The 23,947-nt window shown below is 42.0% G+C and overlaps 1 protein-coding gene and 1 long non-coding RNA gene across 2 annotated transcripts in view; one reads left to right on the top strand and one right to left on the bottom strand.

Annotated features, from left to right (window-relative positions):
* LOC149440707 (galectin-4-like) overlaps positions 1 to 23,947 on the top strand; it is a 56,638-nt gene that overhangs the window by 21,042 nt on the left and 11,649 nt on the right. Inside the window, exons 2-7 of the mRNA XM_089658212.1 lie at positions 8,791 to 8,879; positions 9,419 to 9,623; positions 15,094 to 15,228; positions 16,133 to 16,168; positions 16,256 to 16,285; positions 16,526 to 16,608. Coding sequence (XP_089514338.1) covers positions 8,791 to 8,879; positions 9,419 to 9,623; positions 15,094 to 15,228; positions 16,133 to 16,168; positions 16,256 to 16,285; positions 16,526 to 16,608 — 578 coding nt within the window. The remainder of the gene's footprint in view (positions 1 to 8,790; positions 8,880 to 9,418; positions 9,624 to 15,093; positions 15,229 to 16,132; positions 16,169 to 16,255; positions 16,286 to 16,525; positions 16,609 to 23,947) is intronic.
* Positions 675 to 23,735, bottom strand: LOC149440708 (uncharacterized). The gene is made up of 2 exons (XR_016307527.1): positions 23,572 to 23,735; positions 675 to 1,656 (listed from the first exon to the last, which is right to left on the bottom strand). It is a non-coding gene; the product is annotated as an uncharacterized LOC149440708 (long non-coding RNA).

Genomic DNA, 23,947 nt, shown 5'->3' with positions numbered 1-23,947 from the left:
TTATAAATATAAAACAACTGTTTTATAACTTCCTTATTAATCTTTATTGAACATCAAATGTACATTATTATGGTGTAGATGTCAAAGATTGACAGTAGCTTTCATTTTGCTCAGATGGCCTCTGTACGAAATTGTATTGTAACGGTACTGTCTATCATCCAGGGGCGGACTGACAATTCATGGGGCCCCCGGGCAATAGGGGATCATGGGGCCCCTGTGTCCTTGCCCCTGGTACCTTTTTCATAGGCTTTTTTGAGTTTGGGCATCTCAAGGGGCCCCCTACTGACACCGGGCCCTCGGGCAGTGCCCGAGTTCCCAAATGGTCAGTCCGCCCCTGCTATCTTCATTTTGTAAAGCGCTGCGCAAACTGTTGGCACTATATAAATCCTGTATTATAATGATAATATATTAATGGCATCAGCATCCAAGACACGTTATTCACTTTACAGGTATTAGCAATTATATCTGATACAGCGGGTAAAATAAGTATTGAACACGTCACCATTTTTCTAGTTAAATATATTTCTAAAAGTGACATTGACATGAAATGTTCACATGTCAGTAACAACCCATGCAATCCATACATACTGTACAAACAAACCAGAACAAATGAGTTCAGAATTTAAGGTATGTGTAATAAATAGAATGACACAGGGAAAAAGTATTGAACACGCTAAGTGAAATGTATTTAATACTTCGTAGAAATCCTTTGTTGGTAATGACAGCTTCAAGATGTCTCCTGTATGGAGAAACTAGTTGCTTGCATTGCTCAGGTGTGATTTTGGCCCATTCTTCCACACAGTCTTCAAATCTTGAAGGTTCCATGAGTCTCTTCTATGAACTCTCATCTTTAGTTCTTTCCATAGATTTTCTATTGGATTCAAATCAGGTGATTGGCTGGGCCATTCTAGCAGCTTTATTTTTGTTCTTTGAAACCAACTGAGAGTTTCCTTGGCTTTGTGTTTGGGATCATTATCTTGCTGAAATGTCCACCCTCGTTTCATCTTCATCATCCTGGTAGATGGCAGCAGATTTTTATCACGAATGTCTTGGTACATTTTTCCATTCATCCTTCCTTCAAGGAAATGAAGTTTGCCAGTACCGTATGCTGAAAAACAGCCCCACACCATGATGTTCCCACCTCCAAACTTCACTGTTGGTATGGTGATTTGGGGTGATGTGCAGTGCTATTTGACCTCCAAACGTGGTGTGTATTATGGCATCCAAAGAATTTGATTTTGGTCTCATCTGACCAGGTTATATTCTCCCAGTATTTCACAGACTTGTCTAAATGTTGTGCAGCAAACTTTAAACAAGCTTCAACATGCTTTTTCTTCAGCAATGGAGTCTTGTATGTTGAGCTTGCATACAAGCCATGGTGGTTGAGTGCATTATTTAATGTATTGTTTTCTTTGAAACCATTGTACCTGCTAATTACAGGTCTTTCTGAAGCTCTCCACAAGTGCTCTTGGACAACTCTTTTGATAATTATTTTCACTCCTCTATCATAAATCTTGTGAGGAGCATCTGGTTTTGGCTGGTTTATGGTGAAATGATGTTCTTTCCACTGCTGGATTACTTTTCAAAGTGTTTAAGAAAGTTTGCTTGGCCAGTCTTATGATCTAGGCATCCATGATAGACAGCACAGTCAGGTCCCTAAAGTTTATTAAAAAAAAAATGTATATTCAAGAACCCACCTTTACAATGGACAATGGAAGGACAATAGAACACTGCAAGACCACCCCCTCCAGTTAGTATATCTGGTTCAAGGTTCTCAAGCTTTTGTAGTTTCTGTTTAACTGTCCTTTCCCTAGAGACCCTTTCTACATCTCAAGTGCCAAGGCCTGACTATACCGATCAACTTCTGTACAACCACCCTGTCAGATCGTCCCCCCTTGATCATTGCTGCAAGGTAGAGCCTGCAATGCTGATCAGTGTATTCTGACGAAGAAGTCTCCCTGCTGTCTGAATACAATATCTCAGCGGGAAGGACTCCCCCATCCGCACTGAATATGTGGATGGGAGAATCGAGTCAGTTTTTTTCATTCAACCCACTGGTTGAACGTAAAAGAAAAAAAACTGATTTAGGTATGGCAGCTCACACATAAGTGTATTCTGCAGTGTTTTCCATTTTGCAAAAACGCAGTACAGTCCATTTAACATGATTTCCTATGGGACACGTTCACACCTCTGCATTTTTACCCAATGCATTTTTTGGAAAGGGTCAGGGACTTTTTGAATGCAAAAGTTGAAATTTTGGTTCTATAGACTATATCAAATATGCATGAAGTGGTTCTATAGACTATATCAAATATGCATGAAGTGCATATTTGATGTGTTTTTGCTGTGTTTTTGATGCGTTTTGCATTTTAAATCTGCAATGTAGAAACGGCTCAAACACAAACTGCATAGATGTGAACCTAGCCTTAGACTGGTCCAGCTGACTGTATGAAGCGTAGATCATGATGTCATCACCCTTGTCTGCCCTGCCAATCAGAGAATGCCTTGAAATAATTGAAAATGATCCAAGGCGTTCTGTCAATAGTGAAAGTGAGTGACCTCTGTGGTGACTATGCAGAAAGGCAGCTGCTAGGCGCAAGACTCAGAAAACTGCTGCTATCACTGTAGAGCAGTGACCAGGGGTGGACTGACAAGTCAGGGGATTATGGGGCCCCTGTGTCCTCGCCCACACCCAAAAAAGCCTATGAAAAAGCCAATGAAAGGTACCAGGGGCATCTCATGGGGCCCCCTACTGACCCCAGGCCCTTGGGCAGTGCCCGAGTGCTCGAATGGTCAGTCCGCCGCTGGCAGTGACTACTACAGTGAACTGCAGCTTCCACAGGGATCACTCAGGTATGAGCACATATGGCCATGCAATAAAATTCATACTGAAATTTCAGCTTTAACACCCACCACCTCTATATAATTGTACCCTCTTGTACTCAGCTCACCTACACTGAGATTCTTTGTATAAAAACATATTGGCACTCATGTTGATACAGTAAGCCTCATTCTCTTCTATACCTTTCTTGAGCAATCATACTAACACACAGCCTATGGAGAAATTTTAAAACACTGGCGCTCTGAATACAGATAGTGTGTGTTCGAAGCAGGGGCGGACTGAGCATTTGGAAACTCGAGCACTGCCCGAGGGCCCGGGGTCAGTAGGGGGCCCCATGAGATGCCCCTGGTGCCTTTTTCATAGGCTTTTTTGAGTTTGGGCAAGGACACGGGCCCCATGATCTCCTGTTGCCCAGGGGCCCCATGGCTTGTCAGTCCGCCCCTGTTTCAAAGCATAGGTCAGTGCGCTTTTGGGTGCTTTAGAACCTCTGCTACACAACAGTACAGCACAACCTGTTGAGTCACCTCTTCCAACCAGAGGCAGACTGACCATTTGGAAACTCGAGCACGGCCCGAGGGCCCGGGGTAAGTAGGGGGCCCCATGAGATGCCCCTGGTACCTTTTTCATAGGCTTTTTTGAGTTTGGGCAAGGACACAGGGGCTCCATGATCCCCTATTGCCCGGGGGCCCCATGAGTTGTCAGTCCGCCCCTGCTTCCAATGCATCTCAATGTGGTGCCAGCGGGTCCTGGCAATGTCAGTAACACAGACTCTGCACACCATACATCCCCCTGTACAGCCAATTGCAGGAAGCGTAACGTGTTTGAACACTGAATAAGCCAATAAATATTTTCAAAACCTTTAAAATACAAAGGGATTGTAGCTCAAATCACCCAAAGAACAGCCTGGAACCTGCCCTGAGATAAGGGAAGGAAAAAATGTATTTTTTTTGTTACATGTCTACCCTAAAAGGAACAAAAAAAATACACCTTTTCTTCTGCCCTGCACTCAAAAAAGAAAAGTCAGAGCCTATCTACTTTTTTATGGGCAACACCTTTTTTTTTTTTTTTTTTTACCTTAGTTTTTTAATGAAATACCAATTAATTGCATTATTCTATATTATGAAAATAAGATTCTGTTGGGAAATTACTCTTACAATAGGCAAGGTGACGCTGAGAGATGATTAATAATGCTACAGGCACAATCCTCTACACACTAATACACCCATGACTCAAGTAGTAAAGTCATGCCGTGACCTGTGCAGAGCTTTATCTATGATGGTTACAATGCCAGCACTGAACAATAGACATATCATACATAAAAGAAAGCATGTTTCAAATTGGGCTTGGTTCTAATCTAGAGATTGATGAATAGATCCGGTTTAAAAAAACAATGCAGGACTAGTTTAGAGTAGCCTTTCTCAACCAGGGTGCCTTGAGGTTTCTTCAGGGGTGCCTTGGCAAAATGTCTAAAAATTGCCCAAAGCCAGTGGGTGGAACAAGCCTGCCTTTTAATTACACAAAGCCACAGGTTTTTATTGTGCGCCATTATGGCCTTCTAGCCACCGGCATCCTGACAACCAATGACATCATCAGCTGATAAGGAGGATGTCGGTTGCCTGCACAGCATCCTAGTTTGATCCTCCCCTGCCCCTTTCCGTCAGTGCTGGGGTCACATTAGTGAGGAGTGATGGATAAAAACTGAGGGAGAAGAGAAACATTGGAATACTAGTCAGTACCAGTGTGCAAAAGTGTATTGCTTTGGAAGGATATATCCCCTCCAACGTTGGGTGTCCTACATGTGTGGATGTTGCTACATAATATAAAACTATTAGAATAGTTTTTCACATTTTAGAATGGGGTGCCCTTTTAAAACTATGGACAGTCTAGAGGCACCCCATTCTAGAATGAGGTGCTTCAAGACTGCCCATAATGATAAAGGGTGCCTTGGGACTGTCCATCATTTTAAAGGGTGTCTTGACTGAAAAAAGGTTGAGAAACACTGTGTTAGAGATTAGAGGATTTATGTCACCAGTTAGTCAACACGGAATTCGGTCAAAATGTAGCTGTAGTAGAACTAGAAAGCACCGTATGTAGGCCTTGTCCAGTCATAGGCTGAGGACAAGGACAAGACCTTCCTGTATTGCTTACCTGAAACAGAAAATATAATGTCTCCTGCCCTGCCAGTGAGAGCTATGCCGTGTTTCAGAGCTGTGTACACCTGGTTCACACTAGTGCGACTTCTGATGCGACACAGAAAGGTGTATGACAAGTCAAACCACATTCATTTCAATGGGTGTCTCAAGTCGCAGTGACAAAAAGAATAGTTCCTGCACTGCTTTTGTGCGACTCTCAGTGCAACTTGGTCCCATAGACTTCTATGTTATCTCACAGAAGTCTCACCAGTATAGATAAGAATGCAACTTTGATGGATCAGGTTTTTTAAACTCACCTCTCCTCCCTGGTCATCCTTGCTACCCAAAAACTTCCTCCTTAGAACATCATATTCACATCTGAACATAGCAGAAATGCACATTCCCACTCACATTTTTGGGTGCGTTTTTCACAAGTAAAACGCGAATCGCCCATTTACTTGAATAGGCTGCTCTAAATACAAGAAACACCCCAAAGTAGCTCAGGAACCATTTAAGTTGTGGAGCGTTAAGCATTTTGGCACATTTGTAGTGCATTTTGGCAAGCAGCAAAACACGCGCCTGCTAACCACGATTGGGTTACATGGTTACATAGTTAATCTGGCTGAAAAAAGACAAAAGCCCATCCAGTTCAACCATAGAAAAAAAACAATAAGCCTGCATTCACATCTGTGCACGTGCGCTTCGCCGCATGTTTCAGAAACGCGCGGCAAATGAGCATTGCTTTGCCATTTAGGCTGCAGTCACATCTGCGTGTTTCCAAACACATGACAACCCACAAAGAAAGTGTATGACACATGTTCGGAAACGCACAGTTGCAAACTCAACCTAAATGGCAATCCGCGTTTTCTGTTCAGGTTGTCCGTATTCAGAAATGCGCAGATGCAAACACAGCCCAAATGGCAACCCAAGCACAATGCGCATTGCCGCACATTTTTGAAATGCTTGGCAAAGTGCGTCATTTCTGTGCACAAGTATGATGCGCGTCTGCCATGTGTTTTGAAAATGCAAAGCGTGCATTTTCTGTTGAGGTTGCCACACGTTTGGAAATGCACAGAAAATGCACACTTATGCGAATGCAGCCTAAATGGCAACATAAGCGTGATACGTGTTTGCCGCATGTTTGGAAGAGTGCAGATGTGAATGCTTCCCAAATGACAATGAAACTGAGACATGTTTGCTGGGAATTTCTGAACGCACAATGACGTGCAAAGAAAATGTGAGCTCTGCCTTGCATTTCGAAAACGCGCGTCACGTGCGCGATGCCATTTAGGCTGCATTCGCATCTGCGCATTTCCAAACATGCAGCAACTCGCGTAGAAAATGCGCTCTTTGCTGTGCATTTTGAAAACATGCAGAAACGCGTGTCATGCTTACTTGGCCATTTAGGCTGCATTTGCTTCTGCGCGTCTCCAAAAGTGTGGGAACACGCATCTCACTTACGTTGCCATTTAGACTACGTTCGCATCCACGCAGTTTTGAATGTGCAGCAACTCGCACAGAAAACGTGCACTTTGCTGTGCTTTTCAAAATGCATGAAAACACGTTTTGGGCATGCGTTGCCATTTAGATCATGTTCACATCTGCGCATTTCCTAACACTCTGCAACCTGCACAGAAAACGCGTGCTTTGCCGTGTGTTTTGAAAACACGCAGAAATGCGTGTCGCGCTTGCGTTATCATTTAGACTGCATTCACATCTGTGCATTTCCAAACATGCGACAACCCGCAATCGAATGGGCTGCCCTATGTGCAATGCATTTTTATGCTTGAAAAATGCGCAAAAAAACTTGATCGGGAACTTGCATTTCTACACTCAGATGTGAATGGAATGTGACCAGGGAAGAGTGGTGAAGTTAAACAAAAAACCCAAAAGAACAAATCCCATAGGTGTTTAATCTATGTATTTACCTGTTTGCCTAGAATTCAGGTTTGAAGTGATACTAAATGTTCAATTTTTTTTGGTTTAGAAAAAAAAAGATAATACATACCTGCTCTGTGCAACGATATTGCACAGAGCAGTCCCTTGCTTCCACTTTTGTCAGTCTCCCACCAACGCTGTCAGCTTTTCCCTGCTCCGGGTGTCTCATTAGCAACTAGGTACTAAGGAGGTGACCATGTGTTGGCGCTCCTTAGCCAGGCTGTGTATATCCCTTGACAAACACAGTCAAGGCCGTGGATAAAGGGGGTACCCCCAGTTCTCCTGTACGGGGCCCAGGCCAGCAAGGGGGCCTAGGCAGCTGGGTGAATTTAATGTGGGCAGGGAGGGTGATTGGCACTAACTGGAACCGATCCTGTGTATGGCCCTCTCTGCAGCAGCTGAAAGCTGGCTTCTTCTTTTCTCCCTTCTGATGGCTTTCTGCTGCTGCAGAGAGCCATGTAGGCGATTGGTTCCAGTAACAGCCCCCTGCCACACCCATCACCATATGTTTCCCCTGCTGCCCGGACCCCTGTGGGCCCCCAACCCCTGCAGTGTTGCCAGCTTCCCTCCACTCCTTCCCACCAGCAGCTGCAAGTACACAATAGGATCCTTCAGGATGCAGAGTGGAAGAATGGTCTGGTAAATATGTCACATTAAGCAGCGCCTTGCTTTCCCGAATGAACACAATAAGTGATCGGTACCAATCACTCACTGTGTTCATTCATAACAGAAGTATAGTAAACTGCTTTTTTTGGGGGGGGGGGGGTCAGCTGTCATGGGCCCCATGGTTTCTGACAGCAGCCATGCACACATTGGCAGTAAGCCCCACCCCTACTCCCCCCTCAAAGTAGTTTGACTGATAGCCGCAGGAGCCTATGGCACCCGCTGACCTTGGTGTTTCCAGTGAAAGCAGAAAGTGAGAGGAGTGGTGCTGTAAATGAGACAGTGCTGGAGTGCTAACAGGAGTTCAGTAAGTGTTTAGGGAAGGGGGGTGGGTAGGACAGACAGTGGGGAATATTTTTTACCTTAAGGTGTTACTAAACCCACAACAGTAAAAATCAGTCTGTACAGTATATGCAGTAAAGCATGCTTGTTATACTCACTGTGGAACCTAAGGGGTTAATCCTCGGCATTGTGTAAAAATGTGGTTTGATCCTGACTTCTCTGATCCTCCCCTTCTTCCAGTGTCCCCCTTCTTATCTCCTGATAAGACAGTGTGTGGAGTCACTCTACACATGCTCAGTTTGGTGTGTATTGCTAGAAAGGTTTTTTTTTTCTTCAGAGAGTACATGTGACCAACACAGGGCCAATCAGCACTGTCTAGACAGAGGTCAGGGGTTCTGCATCCTCCTAGAGTAAAATGAAAACTCCTCCTACAAGCTTTAACATGTGCTCTGCTGGACACTGATAGAAGTGACAAGACTACTATTTCATGCTTATGAGAAAAGGTATTTAGCAGTTTATATTTACTAAAATCATTGCACTTCCATGTTGTGTGTACTGTGGGAGACCAGATATAGTGAATGCAGGGTCCGGGGTTTAGTAACACTTTAATGCAGAGACTACATTAAGGTATAAAACCTTTTAGATGATAGAACAACTGTAGTTTATGGACCAGGTTCTGATGTCACAGGCTGAGTGACCCGCACATGCATGCAGGCTACAGACTAACCTATGGAGTTGTACAGAAAGTGAATGAATGGATAAATGAACCCTTTGCATAAGGTCACTCCATGGTGCAAGGTCTTAATAAAAAAGCCTGAATTGTATATGTTGTGCATAGGATCTGCCTTCTTGTACATTACTTGCCCTGGGACAGGCTGGCACAATTGCTCAGTAGGGTTGTACTTACAGTTTCTCTTTCTTTCCTTATTGCAGCCAATACCTTATACTACAATGATTGCCGGAGGACTACGAACAAAAATGGGTGTCTTTATCCAAGCCACACTTCCCCATGATCATAAGAGGTAAGGCCACTCATTTACTACTATTACTTTGGCACTGCCTTTGTTTTCAACCACTTGCCCTCCAGAGGATTTATCCCCCTTCCTGACCAGGCCATTTTTGTGATATGCCAAATTAAATTTATGTTCTTTTTTTCCCCACAAATAGAACATTCTTTCGGTGGTATTTGATCACCTGTGTGTTTTACATTTTTTTGCGCTGTAAACAAAAAAAGACCGACAATTTTGAAAAAAAAAAATATATTTTTGACCTTTTGCTATAAAACATGTCCAGTAATGAAATTTTTAAAATCAAATTTCGACATAACTTTAGGCCAAAATGTACTCTGCGACATGTCTTTGCTAAATAAAATCCCAATATGTGTAAATTAATTGGCTATAGTTATAGTGTTTACAAATGGCAGTATAGATACTGGTCCATCAACCTTCTTATTTTCTGTCCATAGTCTCCTAAGTTACTCTGGTTCCCCATAATAGTCATATTTAGGAGTGTCATTCTTCCCAGACAGTGTTTTCTTCATTCTCCTCTGCTTTTTCTTTAGGTTTACGATTAACTTTTCCCCGGCTGAGGGTGAAGATTCAGACCTTGCCCTCCACATGAATGCTCGATATGACGGTCGAGACCGGGTTGTCTTTAACTCACGTCTGAATGGACAATGGAAGGATGAGGAAATGAAAAAAGACATGCCCTTTAAGGCTGGAAAGGTCTTCAGTATCATGTTTGAGATTACTCCAAACAACTACCTGGTGAGAAAATTGTGGCACCCAACCCATATACACTGAAGAAATTCAAGAGGTAGTAACAATGGAGGAGATCTACTAAAACTGGTGCGCTCAGAATCTGGTGCAGCTGTGTATGGCAGCCAGTTTCTAACTTCAGCTTGTTCAAGTAAGCTTTGGCAATAAAATCTGAAAGCTGATTGGTTTCTATGCAGAGCTGCACCAGATTTTGCAAGCTCCAGTTTTAGTAAATCTGTCCCATGTTTAGCACCCTCAGACCTTGGATGTGCTTATCATATTTATTACAATTATTGCTAACTGATTGCTTTTGGTGATTGCATGTGGTACACAAGCAATGTATTTTTACAATAATATCACTATTCATATGTTTCCCTTAGCAGACACTTGCATTCCAACTGTTATTTTTCAAGAGCCAGATTGAATGTGAATTAAAGAATCTGCCATGGTCCACATGCTAATGATCTAATTATGTAAATATTTGGCTGTGGTTTGGTCAGTCTTATTGCTAACCTAATTCAATGCTAAATGTTTCTAAGATAGAATACTGAAGTTCGTCAGCATGTGTAAGAGTCAAGCCAATGTCACACTAGTGGTCCTGTTGTTGGCGAGAACTTGCTGGTAGCAGGATTGTTATGCAGGACGCAGAAGAGCAGTGAAATACTCACCTCTAATACTGTATATGTCACTCCCTCACTGGCTGGATGAGAAAGAGGTTGATCTCTTTCTGGGGACCTATATTCTGAAGCATTTTATCAGTGGTAGAGCATTCGGACATTTGGATGTTCAGACATGAGTCCAAACTTGTCTGAGCCATCCCGCCAAAAAGATGGCAGAGCAGGGCATGCCTCCACCAGCTATGACTGGCTGTCTGCCTCAACAGCTTCCTGGCGGGATAGCTTGGGCGAATATTGACTAGTGCTCAAACACGCGTTAATCTCTATATACAACCAGTAGGCGTTTTGCCTACACATTTCAGTTCTCACTAGCAACAAGATCACTATTGTGACAGCCTTAGTCTTTAAATCGGTCCCTGTGAGGTACAGTGGGGAAAATAATTATTTGATCCCCTGCAGATTTTCTAAGTTTGCCCACTTACAAAGATGTGAAGGGTCTATAATTGTTATCATAGCTGTATTTTAAATGATAGAGACAGAATATCAACCAAAAAAAAAAAAACACGATACAAATGTTATAAACTGAGGTGCAGTTCAGATAGTAAAATACGTATTTGATCCCCTACCAATCAACAATAATTCTGCCCCCCACAGGCTGGCTATGTGCTCATGTGGTACACAGATTTGTCCTGTCAATTTGTATACACAACTTGTTATACAAGACGCCTGTACACTGAACCTCTTTCTTGGACATCACCATGGGCAAGACCAAAGATCTGTCAAAGGACATCAGGGACAAGATTGTAGACCTGCACAAGGCTGAAATGGGCTACAAGACCATCAGCAAGAAGTTGGTGAGAATGAAACTGTTGGAGCGATTATTCACATATGGAAGAAATACAAAATAACCAATCAATTGCCATTGGTCTGTAGCTCCATGCAAGATTTCGCCTCATGGGTTAAGGATCATCATAAAAATGAGTGATCAGCCCAGAACTACAGAGGAAGAGCTTGTGAATGATCTCAAAACAGATTGAACCACAGTCACCAAACAAACCGTTGGTAATACAATACTCCACCATGGATTGAAATCCTGCAGCGCCCACAAGGTCCCCCCTTCTCAAGAAGGCACATGTACAGGCCTGTTTGAAGTTTGCCGATGAACCTCTAAATGATGCAGAGAAGGATTGGGAGAAAGTGCTGTGGTCAGATGAGACCAAAATCAAGCTCTTTGGCATTAAATCGACTTGCTGTGTTTGGAGGAAGAAAAATGCTGATTATGACCCTAAGAACACCATCCCTACAGTCAAGCACGGAGGTGGAAACATTATGCTTTAAGGCTGTTTCTCTGCTAAAGGTACAGGCTGACTGATTGAGGGGCCAATGGACTGTAACATCTTGGACAAGGACCTTCTTCTCTCAGCCAGAACACTGAAGATGGGTCGTGGATGGGTGTTCCAGCATGACAATGACCAAAAACATACTGCCAAGGCAACAAAGGAGTGGCTCAAGAAGGAGCACATTAAAGTCATGGAGTGGCCTAGCCAGTCTCCAGACCTTAATCCTTGGGTTGCCAAGAGACAGCCAAGAAACCTTAAAGTGGTTGTAAAGGCTCAAGGTTTTTTACCTTCATATATTCTATGCATGAAGGTTAAAAAACCTGGGTGCAGCAATGCCCCCCCGTCCCCTCAATACTTACCTGAGCCCCATCGCGATCCAGGGATGTGCATGACAGCCTCAGCTGTCCTTGGTCTCTACCTCCTCATTGGCTGAGACAGCAAGTGGGAGCCATTGTCTCCCGCTGCTGTCAATCACAGCCAGTCGACCAATGAGGAGAGAGAGGGGCGGGACCAAGCAGCAGCTCCGTTTGTGAATGGACACACAGAGTAACGGCTTGGGAACATGCTTGCTTGGATGCACCCATAGCAAGCTGCTTGCTATGGGGACACCTGACAGAAAGGAGGCACAAGGAGACCCGAGAAGAGGTGGATCCAGGCTGCTCTGTGCAAAAACACAGTAGGTAAATATAACATGTTTGTTATTTTCCAAAAAAAAAAAATGAACCTTTAGAATCGCTTTAAGGATTTAGAGAAGATCTGTAAAGAAGAGTAGACCAAAATCCTCCTGAGATGTTTGCAAACCTGGTAACCAACTACAAGAAATGTCTTACCTCTGTGCTTGCCAGCATGGGTTTCTCCACCAAATACTAAGTCATGTTTTGCTTGGAGATCAAATTCTTATTTTACTCACTAAACAGCAACTCAGTTTACAACATTTGTAATGTGTGTTTTTTCTGGATTTTTCTTTGATATTCTGTCTCTATCATTTAAAATACACCTATGATAAAAGATATAGACCCTTCATTTCTTTGTAAGTGGGCAAACTTACAAAATCTGCAGAGGATCAAATAATCTGAAGGAGTCCTGGGAGTGGATGGGATGAAACGCATCAGCTGACACATGCCCCCCCCTCCCCCTGACATCTACATGCTATCTCCACACGCTGTGGTGCAAACCTTGATCTATTATAGCCATACATCCTTGGGCCATTTGCTAGGCTTGAATTTAAGGACTGGCAGCCATCCACGGGAGTGCAGGCAGATTCCTTGCTGGACTTAGAGGTCCCACCATTATTTCAGCCTTTATCATCACAGGACCTAGGGGTCCCATCAGACTGTGAGTACTAGCGATTTGTGATGCTACCTTAGTCAACTCAGCTATGCAGATCACAGGCTGGACTGGTCATACACCTTTATATCGCTGATTTACTCCTTCAGTATCCTCTATCACATAGGCTGTCTACAGTGTACTATAGTACTGGACTCCCAGTTACCAGCTGACCATCCTCACTCCATGGCTGTGATACCTTCTTTGGCTATTAGCTGATCAATTTCAGCAGGATGCACCAGTGTCATCCATTTTCTCACAGTTTTTGCATGAATTACCTTCCATTGCCTTCCCTTTATAATTGACTCCATTCATCTGGCTCTGGTCACACAAGAGGTCATTTATACCACGTCTTGAATGGATTTTGAGGCTTTTACCCTGTACAGTGACTTTTTATCTTGTTATCCTCTTTGGCCAGCGGCCATACTGGCCTTTGCATATTGCCATATATATTAATGCTATATGTTTATGCATTTATGTCTGTCGTTTAGCTGTGTCTAATATCTGTATGGTTGGCACATCCAGTAGCCCCCGGTGTGTGTAGTGGGCTCATATTCCATCTAGTGGGTGTTGGGGAGTTGGGGGTGTCACTGGGATGATATCTCCCTCAGCTCCTCTCTCTCCTTTGTGAGGGGGGTGGCGGGACAGGAGGGTCCTCCATCTAAGGGAGGGATTTCTTTTGGGTCTTTGTGGGGGTATTGATCGGGCTGATGGGGTGGGTTGTGTCAGGGGTTGGGTGTTGGGTCAGGTCAGTCCCAGTGGACCAATTCTATCCTTGGTCCATCCTTGAGGGTCCCCTCTTGATATCTCGGGGGGGGTAGAGTCCTCTGTCATGCAGGATTGTCATGTCTCCGATGGCTTATAACTGTTTATGGTGCATAATAAAATTCATTTGAGGTTAGCCTTTTAGCTGTGCAGCCTTTTTTCTTCCTCTCTTTATATTTTTGACTATTGATTAAGTAGCACACTTCCAGACATTCTGGTGGCACCTCCACATTTAGACACTGTACATGGATTCCCCAGCGTTTCCCAATTCCCTTTTCCCTGATTTTTGAATTTAAGGCTACTTTTACCTTTCTGAACATGTTACACCCATATTTAGGGTATAATAAGTACAATGTTCAGCATCTGCTTCCTCTCCCCCCACCCGATGTCACAATTTGAAAACAGCGTGGTCGCATGAACAGTTTCCTCTGAATGAATAGACTACAAGTACCGTCAGCCATTGTGGTTGATATCCTGTAGCTCTTAATGAACTGCGAGGGCACTGGTGAGCGCTCTCATAGTTCATTGATCTTCCTGCTCTCCAGTAACTGTTTGCCCCTACCAGAGGTATTTATTTCCCTGCAAAAAATGTGCATTTATTATTATTATTATTATTATTATACAGTATTATATAGCACCAAAAAGTTTGCTCAGCGCTTTACATTATAGTGGGGGACAGTACATGAGACAATACAGTAACAATATACGAGGGGTTCGAGGGCCCTGCTCCTTGGAGCTTAATTTATTATATTTTTTTTTTCAAAAGTTGAGCTTATCTTTTAACCAATACCAGACAATTTCACCCCTTCCTGCCCAAGCCAATTTTCAGCGCTATCACACTTTGAATGACAATTGCACGGTCATGCAACATTGTACCCAAATGAAATTTGAGCATTTTTTAATGCAGATCAGCTGGGAATGGTGCTTTAAATTTCTAAACAAGCTCCCTGCCCGGCCGCTGACAGCTTCGCTTTCATTGGCTGGGCGAGGATGATGTCACTGCTGTATGCTGGCATAGCTGAATATCAACCATGCCTTACTGCAAAAGTAACCTCGCAAAGTTTATTGAAGATAAAGAGAGGAGGTGTATCTGTCCAGCTACTGTAACTGAGTGCTGATTACTGAGTGCACCGGGCTTAACTCTGGAGCCTATTGGTATCCATACAATGTCTATCTGACCGAAACTGAAATTGAATGGAAGAATCTCTTTATCAATGACACAGTCATTTTGGACAGTGTGCATCATAAAAATGAATGTCTCCTAAAAATGAGTTTGTCAGTACTGCTGAAATTTGAAGACTCTTTTTATCAAAAGGTTTTAAAATGCAACTCATATTTTCACAAGCAGGTTGGAATTGTTCCCCCAATGAGTGTAGTGCTCATGTATTATTTCTAGTTTGTAAGTAACCATGTATCTTTTTTGTCATGCAGATAGCGGCTAATGGGGACCGTTTCTATGAGTTTGGACACCGTATTCCTGTGGACCAAGTGAGGTGGCTGAGTGTGTCTGGAGATATCATCGTCCAACACCTGGCCATTCTTGGCTGTGGTACTGGAGTGAAGGGAGTAAGTAAAGTTGATGGAATCTAAATTAGTAACAGCACAATGAAACCAATATAAATAGTTAGCTAATGTTTCCTAGACTTTGAGAGGTATATGCCCAATCCCCCCTTCTTTATGCTTCATTGTCATTAATAAGTTTGTATGAGCCACGTGTCAGAGTGCATATGTTAATCTACACACCTCAAATTTTTATTCCTTGACCCCAGGATTTTTTTATTTCGATTTATCAATTAACAAAGCACATGATCACAAAAGACAATCAACACAGGTCCTTCACTCAGAGGCAGCAGTGTCTTAGATGATCTCATATTGCAGATATACATGTATGAGGCTCAAGGTACATGAAGCACCTGCTAATTTTTAGAAGGAGTTAAAGGAAAACTTTATTTTCAGGATACTGCTTAAGTATAGATAACATATCTAGATCTTACTTTATTTTTTAAGTTCAGGTTTACATTAAGTAAACTTCACCTGTGAAGCCTCATCCCAGCATTGATATTGACATACTACAGGAGTAGGGCCTGAGTTTGTTGATACAACCTAACTGTGTGCCAATATCCTCTCATTATAAAAGAGAGTACATGTATTGCCCATAACAACTACTCAGATTGCATCTGACCAGGGGCGGACTGACAACTCATGGGGCCCCCGGGCAATAGAGGATCATGGGGCCCCTGTGTCCTTGCCAAAACTCAAAAAAGCCTATGAAAAAGGTACCAGGGGCATCTCATGGGACCCCCTACTGACCCCGGGCCCTCGGGCAGTGCCCGAGTTTCCAAATGGTCAGTCCGCCCCTGCATCTGACATTATTTCTAGTGCAGAACACAAAAGTTGTGATAGATTCTGAGTGACTGTTATGAGCAACACTGGTAGATACTAGACGCTAATGATTGTATTTCTGTTGCAGAGTCTTGTGATGTCACCCATGCAAGCTGAGCTTATTGTAAGTATTGTCAAGTAAAGTTAGATTTCTGGTAGTCTTTTTTTGCCCCCTTCACTTATGTGTCCTCTTCTTCATTTTATCCTTTAGCCTATGATGGGACCTCCAGCCCTACTTCCAGTAAGTATCCAAAATGTATTTCTAACCATATCAAACACACCACAAGTGAGCATAGTAAATTTTCTCACTTGCAACAAAAAAAGGTGTCCACGTTGCACATAGCAACCAATCAAATTCTAGTAATGACACCTCTAACATAATCTAGAAAGAGAATACAATCATCTGATTTTTTACTAAGGACCACAAATTATTTCTTCTTTTTATGATCATCTTTCAAATTCAGACTTTTATTCATTTTAGACAGTCCCATTCAAAGCTAACATCAATGGAGGAATGATACCAAAGCGCTCTGTGGTTGTGAAAGGAATACCAGTTGGCAAAAGGTAAGCAGTTTTTTTTTTTACTAAACTCTGGGGAGAACAGTCTGCTGAAATTAACAACTTAGTAATAATGCTGAGAAGCAGGTATCAATAGATTATTTAAGGTGCCCATTCAAACAAGTTTTCTGTGCACCTGGAAATCGTGACCTCAAAAGGTTTCAACTTTTTCTACATAGAACTTAGTGGTGCTCTTGGAAATAAGCCCCCTATTTCCAATGGTCATCAATCCAGAGTCTACAGTGAAGGAAATAAGTATTTGATCTCTGCTGATTTTGAATGTTTGCCCACTCAGAAAGAAATGATCAGTCTAAAAATTGAATGGTAGGTGTATTGTAACACTGAGAGACAGAATAGCAACAAAAAATTCAAAAGAAATGCATGCCTAACAAATTATGCACTGATTTGCATGTTCATGAGAGAAATAAGTATTTAATCCCCTATCATTCAGCAGGATTTCTGGCTACCAGGTGTCTTTCATACAGGTAATAAGCTGAGATTAGAAGCAGTCTCTTAAAGGGAGTGCTGCTAATCTCATTTTGTTACCTGTATAAAAGACACCCGTCCACAGGAGCAATCAAACAATCAGATTCCAAACTCTCCACCATGGCAAAGACCAAAGAGCTGTCCAAAGATGTCAGGGACAAGATTGTAGGCCTACACAAGGCTGGACTGGACTACAAAACTAATCGCCAAGCAGTTTGGTGAGAAGGTGACACAAGAGACTGCTTCTAATCTCAGTTTATTACCTGTATGAAAGACACCTGGTAGCCAGAAATCCTGCTGAATGATAGGGGATCAAATACTTATTTCCCTCATGAACATGCAAATCAGTGCATCATTTGTTAGACATGCATTTCTTTTGAATTTTGTGTTGCTATTCTGTCTCTCTGTGTTACAATACACCTACCATTTGATTTTTAGACTGATCATTTCTTTGTGAGTGGGCAAACATTCCAAATCAGCAGGGGATCAAATACTTATTTCCTTCACTGTATATGCTAATGAGGTTGTAGTGGAGTGCTGTACTGTGTTAGCCATTGATTAATGCAGAAAGTCTGGCATTTAATTGATTCCCTTTATTGGCTAATTTGAGTTACAGGGATGCGAGCTTTTGGGATAACTTAGATCACTTTGTCTTTATACATTTCAAAAAAAATGTTCTGAAACCCACATATTTATACATAAAATTACAAGGAGAATCAAGCACATATACCTATGTCTAAAAATAATGCTCCTTCTTAAAACCTTGTATATAAATATATACGTAAGTCTCTAGACCATTTTTCAGAAATGTATAAAGCCTGACAAAGGGATCGGAGTTATCCTGAAACCTTGCATCTGCTTAGGTTTGCCAATAAAGGGTCGCTTAGACTCTAAACTTTCTGAAATAAAGAGGTTTTGACATTAGATTGATAAATGTGGAGATTGGAGTTTTGTTTCCATCCAGAGCAAAAACGGAGCCTTAAGTGGCCAATGTATGCAGAGTCCACCTATTGAAGGTTTATAGCTGCCTCTCACACAGAATGCCTACAGATTTGACCACTGAGAATTTTCTAACTGCCACCATTCAGATTCAGACCTGTCTTGGAATATTGAATATGAGTGTTGATACAGAGTTTCAGAGTACACTCCCAATGACCCTGTGAGGTGTTTTCTAGATTATTATTATTATACAGTATTTATAAAGCGCCAACAGTTCACTCAGAGCTGTACATTACAATGGGAGGCAAAACATGCGACAGTACAGTAACAATACAATGCGATACACGAGGGGTTCGAGGGCCCTGCTCCTTGGAGCTTACAATCTAGGAGGGAGGGGATAGTGGTACAGGAGGAGATAGCTGTGGGGGATGGAGTGGTAGGAAGAGTGGAAGAGGTTGGCAGGTTAGCAGGGGGTGGGGTAGGTTCCCTAAAGAGGTGGGTTTTCAGGGTACGCCTAAAGGAGAGGAGAATAGGTGATAGTCTGATGGGTTGGGGAAGGGAGTTCCAGAGGATGGGTGACACCCTGGAGAAATCCTGGAGGCGGGCATGGGAGGAGGAGACCAGGGAACTAGAGAGAAGGAGGTCTTGTGAGGAGCGGAGTGTGCATTTTGGGTGGTACTTGGATATTAGGTTGATGAGGTAGTTCGGGGCAGTATGATGGACAGCTTTGTACGTCAGTGTTAGGATTTTGAATTTGATCCGTTGCGCGATCGGAAGCCAGTGGAGGGATTGGCAGAGGGGGGTGGCGGAAACGGAGCGGTTGGTGAGGTGAATGAGTCTGGCTGCCGTATTCAGAATCGACTGAAGTGGGGATATCCTGTGGCGGGCAGGCCAGTGAGGAGGGAGTTGCAGTAGTCGAGTCGTGATATGATGAGGGAGTGGATGAGCTGTTTAGTGTTTTCTGGGGTTAGGAACGTGCGGATTTTGGCGATGTTGCGGAGGTGGAATCTGTATGAGTTTGTAAATGATTGGACTTGGGGCTGGAAGGATAGGTTGGAGTCCAGAATGACACCAAGTACTCTGGCCTGCGGGGCGGGCCTGATAGTGGCATTGTTGGATGTGACGGAGAAGTCAATGGGGGGTGGTGTGCGTGCTGGGGGGAAGACTAGGAGCTCGGTTTTGGAGAGGTTCAGTTTAAGGAAGTGGAGCGACATCCAGTCTGATATGTTGTTTAGTAGGTTTGTGATTCGGGCGGAGATTGCGGGGGTGAGGTGGGGGGTTGAGAGATAGATCATAGTTGCAGTGGATTTTAGATAACTCAGATAATGGTAAACTGAGTGAACAGTGGCAGTGTTCGCTAGATAGCATTAGGCTTTCACTGATGGCTTATACTTGTTGCATTGTTGGGTTTTTTTTTTTGCAGGCTAGCCGGTAAGTGAGCTGGGAAAGTTTGGTTTGTTTGTGATATGTGTTGCCCTTCCATGTGCACCTTACTGCACAGGCTAGATATAGGTTGGGGTGGTTGCCACTTGTTTGTTCAGTTGATTGAGTTTGACGCAGGGATGCACTGGATGCCTTCCACTGCCATTGTGCTCTGGCTGGGAGTCCCATGCCACCCTATGCCTTTAGGGAGGGGTGGGCTCCCTCCACGGAAAACCTGCCCTCAATCTTTCCACTTCTAGATATGCTCCAAATTGGAAATTATCACAACTATAGAGTTAGGACCACAGTGTACAGAGGAGCCTTGATGTAGGCACTGCAGCTAACATATAATAAACTAACACCTTGCACCAAAGAAATAACAATCAATCAAAATAAATGCTGCTGTTCAATAAATGACTAAACATCAAACAAGACTCATAAAATGGCACAGTGCAAATAAGAAATAAAATTTAACTTTATAATATATACGTCCAAAAACAAAGTCCCAAATTTATGGTTGAACTGGATGGAGTTTTGTCTTTTTTCAGCCAGACTAACTATGTAAAGTCCAGTGTCCCAAAAAAATGCAACAAAATAAAAATACAAAAACAACTTCATAAATTTTCCAGCGTGCTCACATCATCAGTGGTAAATCATTTCCCCCACACTCACCAGATAACGTGAATTCTCAAGCTGATATAGCTTTGAGAATCAAAAACAGGCTTTGAGGTGGAGTGTAGTTTCCTCACTCTATGTGGAATCATTTTGGAAGGAGATTCAGTAAGAAATTGTTAAAGGGATAAAACACCTGAGGAAACTACACTCCACCTCGAAGCCTGTTTTTGATTCTCAAAGCCATATCAGCTTGAGAATCCACGTTGTATGGCGAGTGTGGGGGAAATGATTTACCACTGATGATGTGAGCATACTGGAAAATTTATAAAGTTGTTTTTATATTTTTATAATGTCACTTTTTTTGGGACACTGGACTTTAATCTGGGACTTTGTTTTTGGACTTATATATTATGAATTAAAATTTTAAATATTATGAATTAAAATTGTAGAGTACTGAAACTAACATATATGTTTGCAAATGTATGCAAACTAAACCCTCTGTTTTTTAACCTTCCTGGCGGTATTCCCGAGTGTAGCTCGGGGTAAACTTTCAGTACCAAAAGCGGTAACGCTGAACTACACCCGGGATTACCCTGCAGCGTTGCTCTGGAATTCCCTGTTTCACTTACCTTGTCCTTCACTTCCGCGATGTGTTCCCTGCAGCGTCCTCAGCAATGTCCTCCGGCCGATGCCTGCATCCATCTTCCGAGTTCCGGTCCCTGTGAGTGTCGGGACGTACGGGGGCCGGAACCGGCGGGAAATGTATAAATTTTAAAAAGTGACATTCACTAAATACACTAAAATCACATAGTATAACATTACTGTATCAAACCATTTCACATACATTTTGTCCCGAGTGCTTTGTCCTGTGCCCTGCCTACATTTTTACTGTTCTTTCTGCCTGGAAACTGAGAAATGTCCATGGCGTCCAAAAAGCGTCCCTTTAGGTCAAAAGTGGTTTTAGACCAGCTAGAGAACAGCGACAGTAAATCAGAACCACTTGCAGAATTGAGTGATAATGATTCGTGGGGAAATTCGTCATCAGACACTGAAAACGATTTTGTGACTAAGCTCAGTGATGTGCGAACTAGGCGCTATATTTCAAAATTCAGTGTTTTTGGTTTGATTACATTATTGAATTAAATTTATTATTTTTTATGATTATTTATTATATTATGATTTTGTGTTTCAAATTTTAACATACCCGGGATGTTTACTAGACTCTTGTTCGGACAGATTTCAGAGTTATTCCTAAACATTACAGGCCTACTATAAAAAAATGACATATTTCCATGCAAAAAAAATGTACCGCTTTCAACACAGAAATATTGACATGATCATACCGCTAGGGAGGTTAATGTGAATTGTTAGACAGGGTCAATGTGTTTTTTTGCAATCTAGCTGGTAAGTGTGCTGGGAATTTCTTGTTTGTTTGTGATATGCATTGTCCTTCTATGTGCACCTTACTGCAAAGGATAGTTGTAGATTGGGGTGGTTGCCACTAATTTGTACGGATTGTGTAGAATGACACCTACAAGGATACTCATCAGCTTTATCACTTCATCTTAACTTATAGGAGAATTCATTTACTATAATTCAGAGGATATATCACTAAAGAATACATTACAGTTAGTGGGTTTATTAATATTCAGTTTTACACATTACATGAACCTGTAGGACAGATGTTAGCATCACCAAGTTACAATCTTTACCATTAGTGAAAAAACTACCTCTTGCTTGTCATAAATAAAACCAGCTGTTGCCCTCAAGTGTTCTGCCTAGGCAGCCTAGATTACATGGTCTCCAGCTACTAATTATTGGTGCAGAGTCTATTCTTTTCATTTAGCAGTGAGGCAGAAAAGGCTCTCCCAAGCATAAAGATAATAGGATTGTCTACATTTAGTTCATCTCTTGCACATGTATTTCAAAAAACATTAAGTATATGTAAATCTTCACCTTGTAAAACAACTCATTCAGTTTAAAATAGAAATGAAAGGCAAAACATTTGTGTATAGATATAAAAAAAAATGGTAGAAATACCTTTTCCCCCAGTTTTATACTCTCTAAGCTCCTTATTCAGCTAAGAACAGAGAACTGGGGGAGGAGAAGCAAAAGTACACTGATCTTCCCAGTGAATGGCTGTGTGGAGAGGAAGGGGGGAGGTGTTATCAATTCTGATCACTGGAGGAGAGCAGGCTGAGTTCCCAGCACAGCTAGAGAAGTAACCCCGCTGGACTCTCCTGCCTAGTGTGGTCAGTTTTTAATAGGAAAGCAGAGGCATTGGTAGGAAAATCGGTACTTGTCTGTTAATTCACCTGATTTATTTATTCAATATAGTTAACATAGTTTAAAAGTTTTATTTCAAACTAATTACTTAGCTAGGATGTCAGTAAAGTGGATATCTATCTATCTATCTATCTATCTATCTATATATATATATATATATATATATATATATATATATAAAAAATAATATATATTAAATAAATAAATCAGGTGCATTAACAGACAAGTACCGGAAAATCAGGGATTTCACACAAAGGAAACAATATAAAGAGAACAGGATACTTTTTCATACATGGTACATGGTACAGCAGGCACATATCAGGAATATGAAATATGGGTTTAAATTTTCTTCAAAGTGGAGCTATAAATGTTTTTATCGACTGTATTTACGTTCATATGCTAATATATATATAAATTATTATATTATTATTATACAGTATTTATAAAGCGCCAATAGTTCGCTCAGCGCTGTACATTACAAAGGGAGACAGAACATGTGACAGAACAATACCAATACAATGCAAAACATAAGGGGATCGAGGGCCCTGCTTTTTCAAGCTTACAATCTAGGAGATAAATAATTATTTATACTGTATATATACACATATATATACACACATACATATATATACACACACACACACAATCTTTACATAGGATTCCCGGAGCACTATGGGTTGGCTAAAGTGCCATCACAACAGAGCTGCTTGCTCTAAAGCACAAATTTGTTGGACTATAACTTTAGACTGTTTGATAAGGGATGAGTCAATGTTGATGACCAATCAAAGAACTAAGGCCTCCCATTAAGAAATATATGTTCTTCAGCACTTGTAAGCCCGTCTGCATTTACTGTTTCGCCCCCTAGTCTTCCTGCATATTCTTAAAAATGCCTGTTAACCCTACCAGTAAAGTCCACCTTATGCAGCTGCCTGTGATAGGGGGACAACCCTTGCACTGCTACTGATTTCAAGGCAGTGCTGTCCCTTATGTAGGCAGTCCCTACTTGCACCCCAATGAGATGAAAAGATTTTTCAGGGGGAAAGGCTATCAGCATTGTGTTTTTTATCATATAGTCACAGGGTTTAAAACCCATTTCGGATTTTTTCATCAAAGATTGAAGCTGAGAGCCTGTAAAAAATTAAAGGGTGCCTAAGTGAGGTAGCTCCTCAATGAAATAAATGCAAAATGTGGAGGGGGGGTGTAATATAGAGGAACATTTACCTTATTCTTCAGTCCTGCAGGAGTCCTTCCCACCAGTTCTGGGATGGATGACTGGTCTCACAAAGCCGCTCTTCTTCTCCTGGCCATAGGCCTGCTAACACCAACTCTTGAAATGCAGGACCAGTGGCCATTACTGGTCTTTCATTGTTCATGATGAAATTACTGTACCTAGGAATAAGGTACAGTAAATATTACTTTGCATTATTTTTACCCTAGACTAAAATAGAAATCCAATGACAATTTTTTTTATAGCTGACTGGAGTTCGCACCATACGTGCAGAAAAACTGATGGAAACTGACCAGCAGATTTCACTTGCAGAGACATCAGTTTACACCAGTTTACACACTGCAGATTCCTGCACATGATAATAGCGTT

The sequence above is a fragment of the Staurois parvus genome, unplaced genomic scaffold (assembly GCF_062004578.1).
Source record: "Staurois parvus isolate SC_StPar_1 unplaced genomic scaffold, SC_StPar_1.0 ptg001058l, whole genome shotgun sequence".
In the NCBI taxonomy this organism is placed as follows: Eukaryota; Metazoa; Chordata; class Amphibia; order Anura; family Ranidae; genus Staurois; species Staurois parvus.
This window is presented reverse-complemented; position numbering and strand designations above follow the sequence as displayed.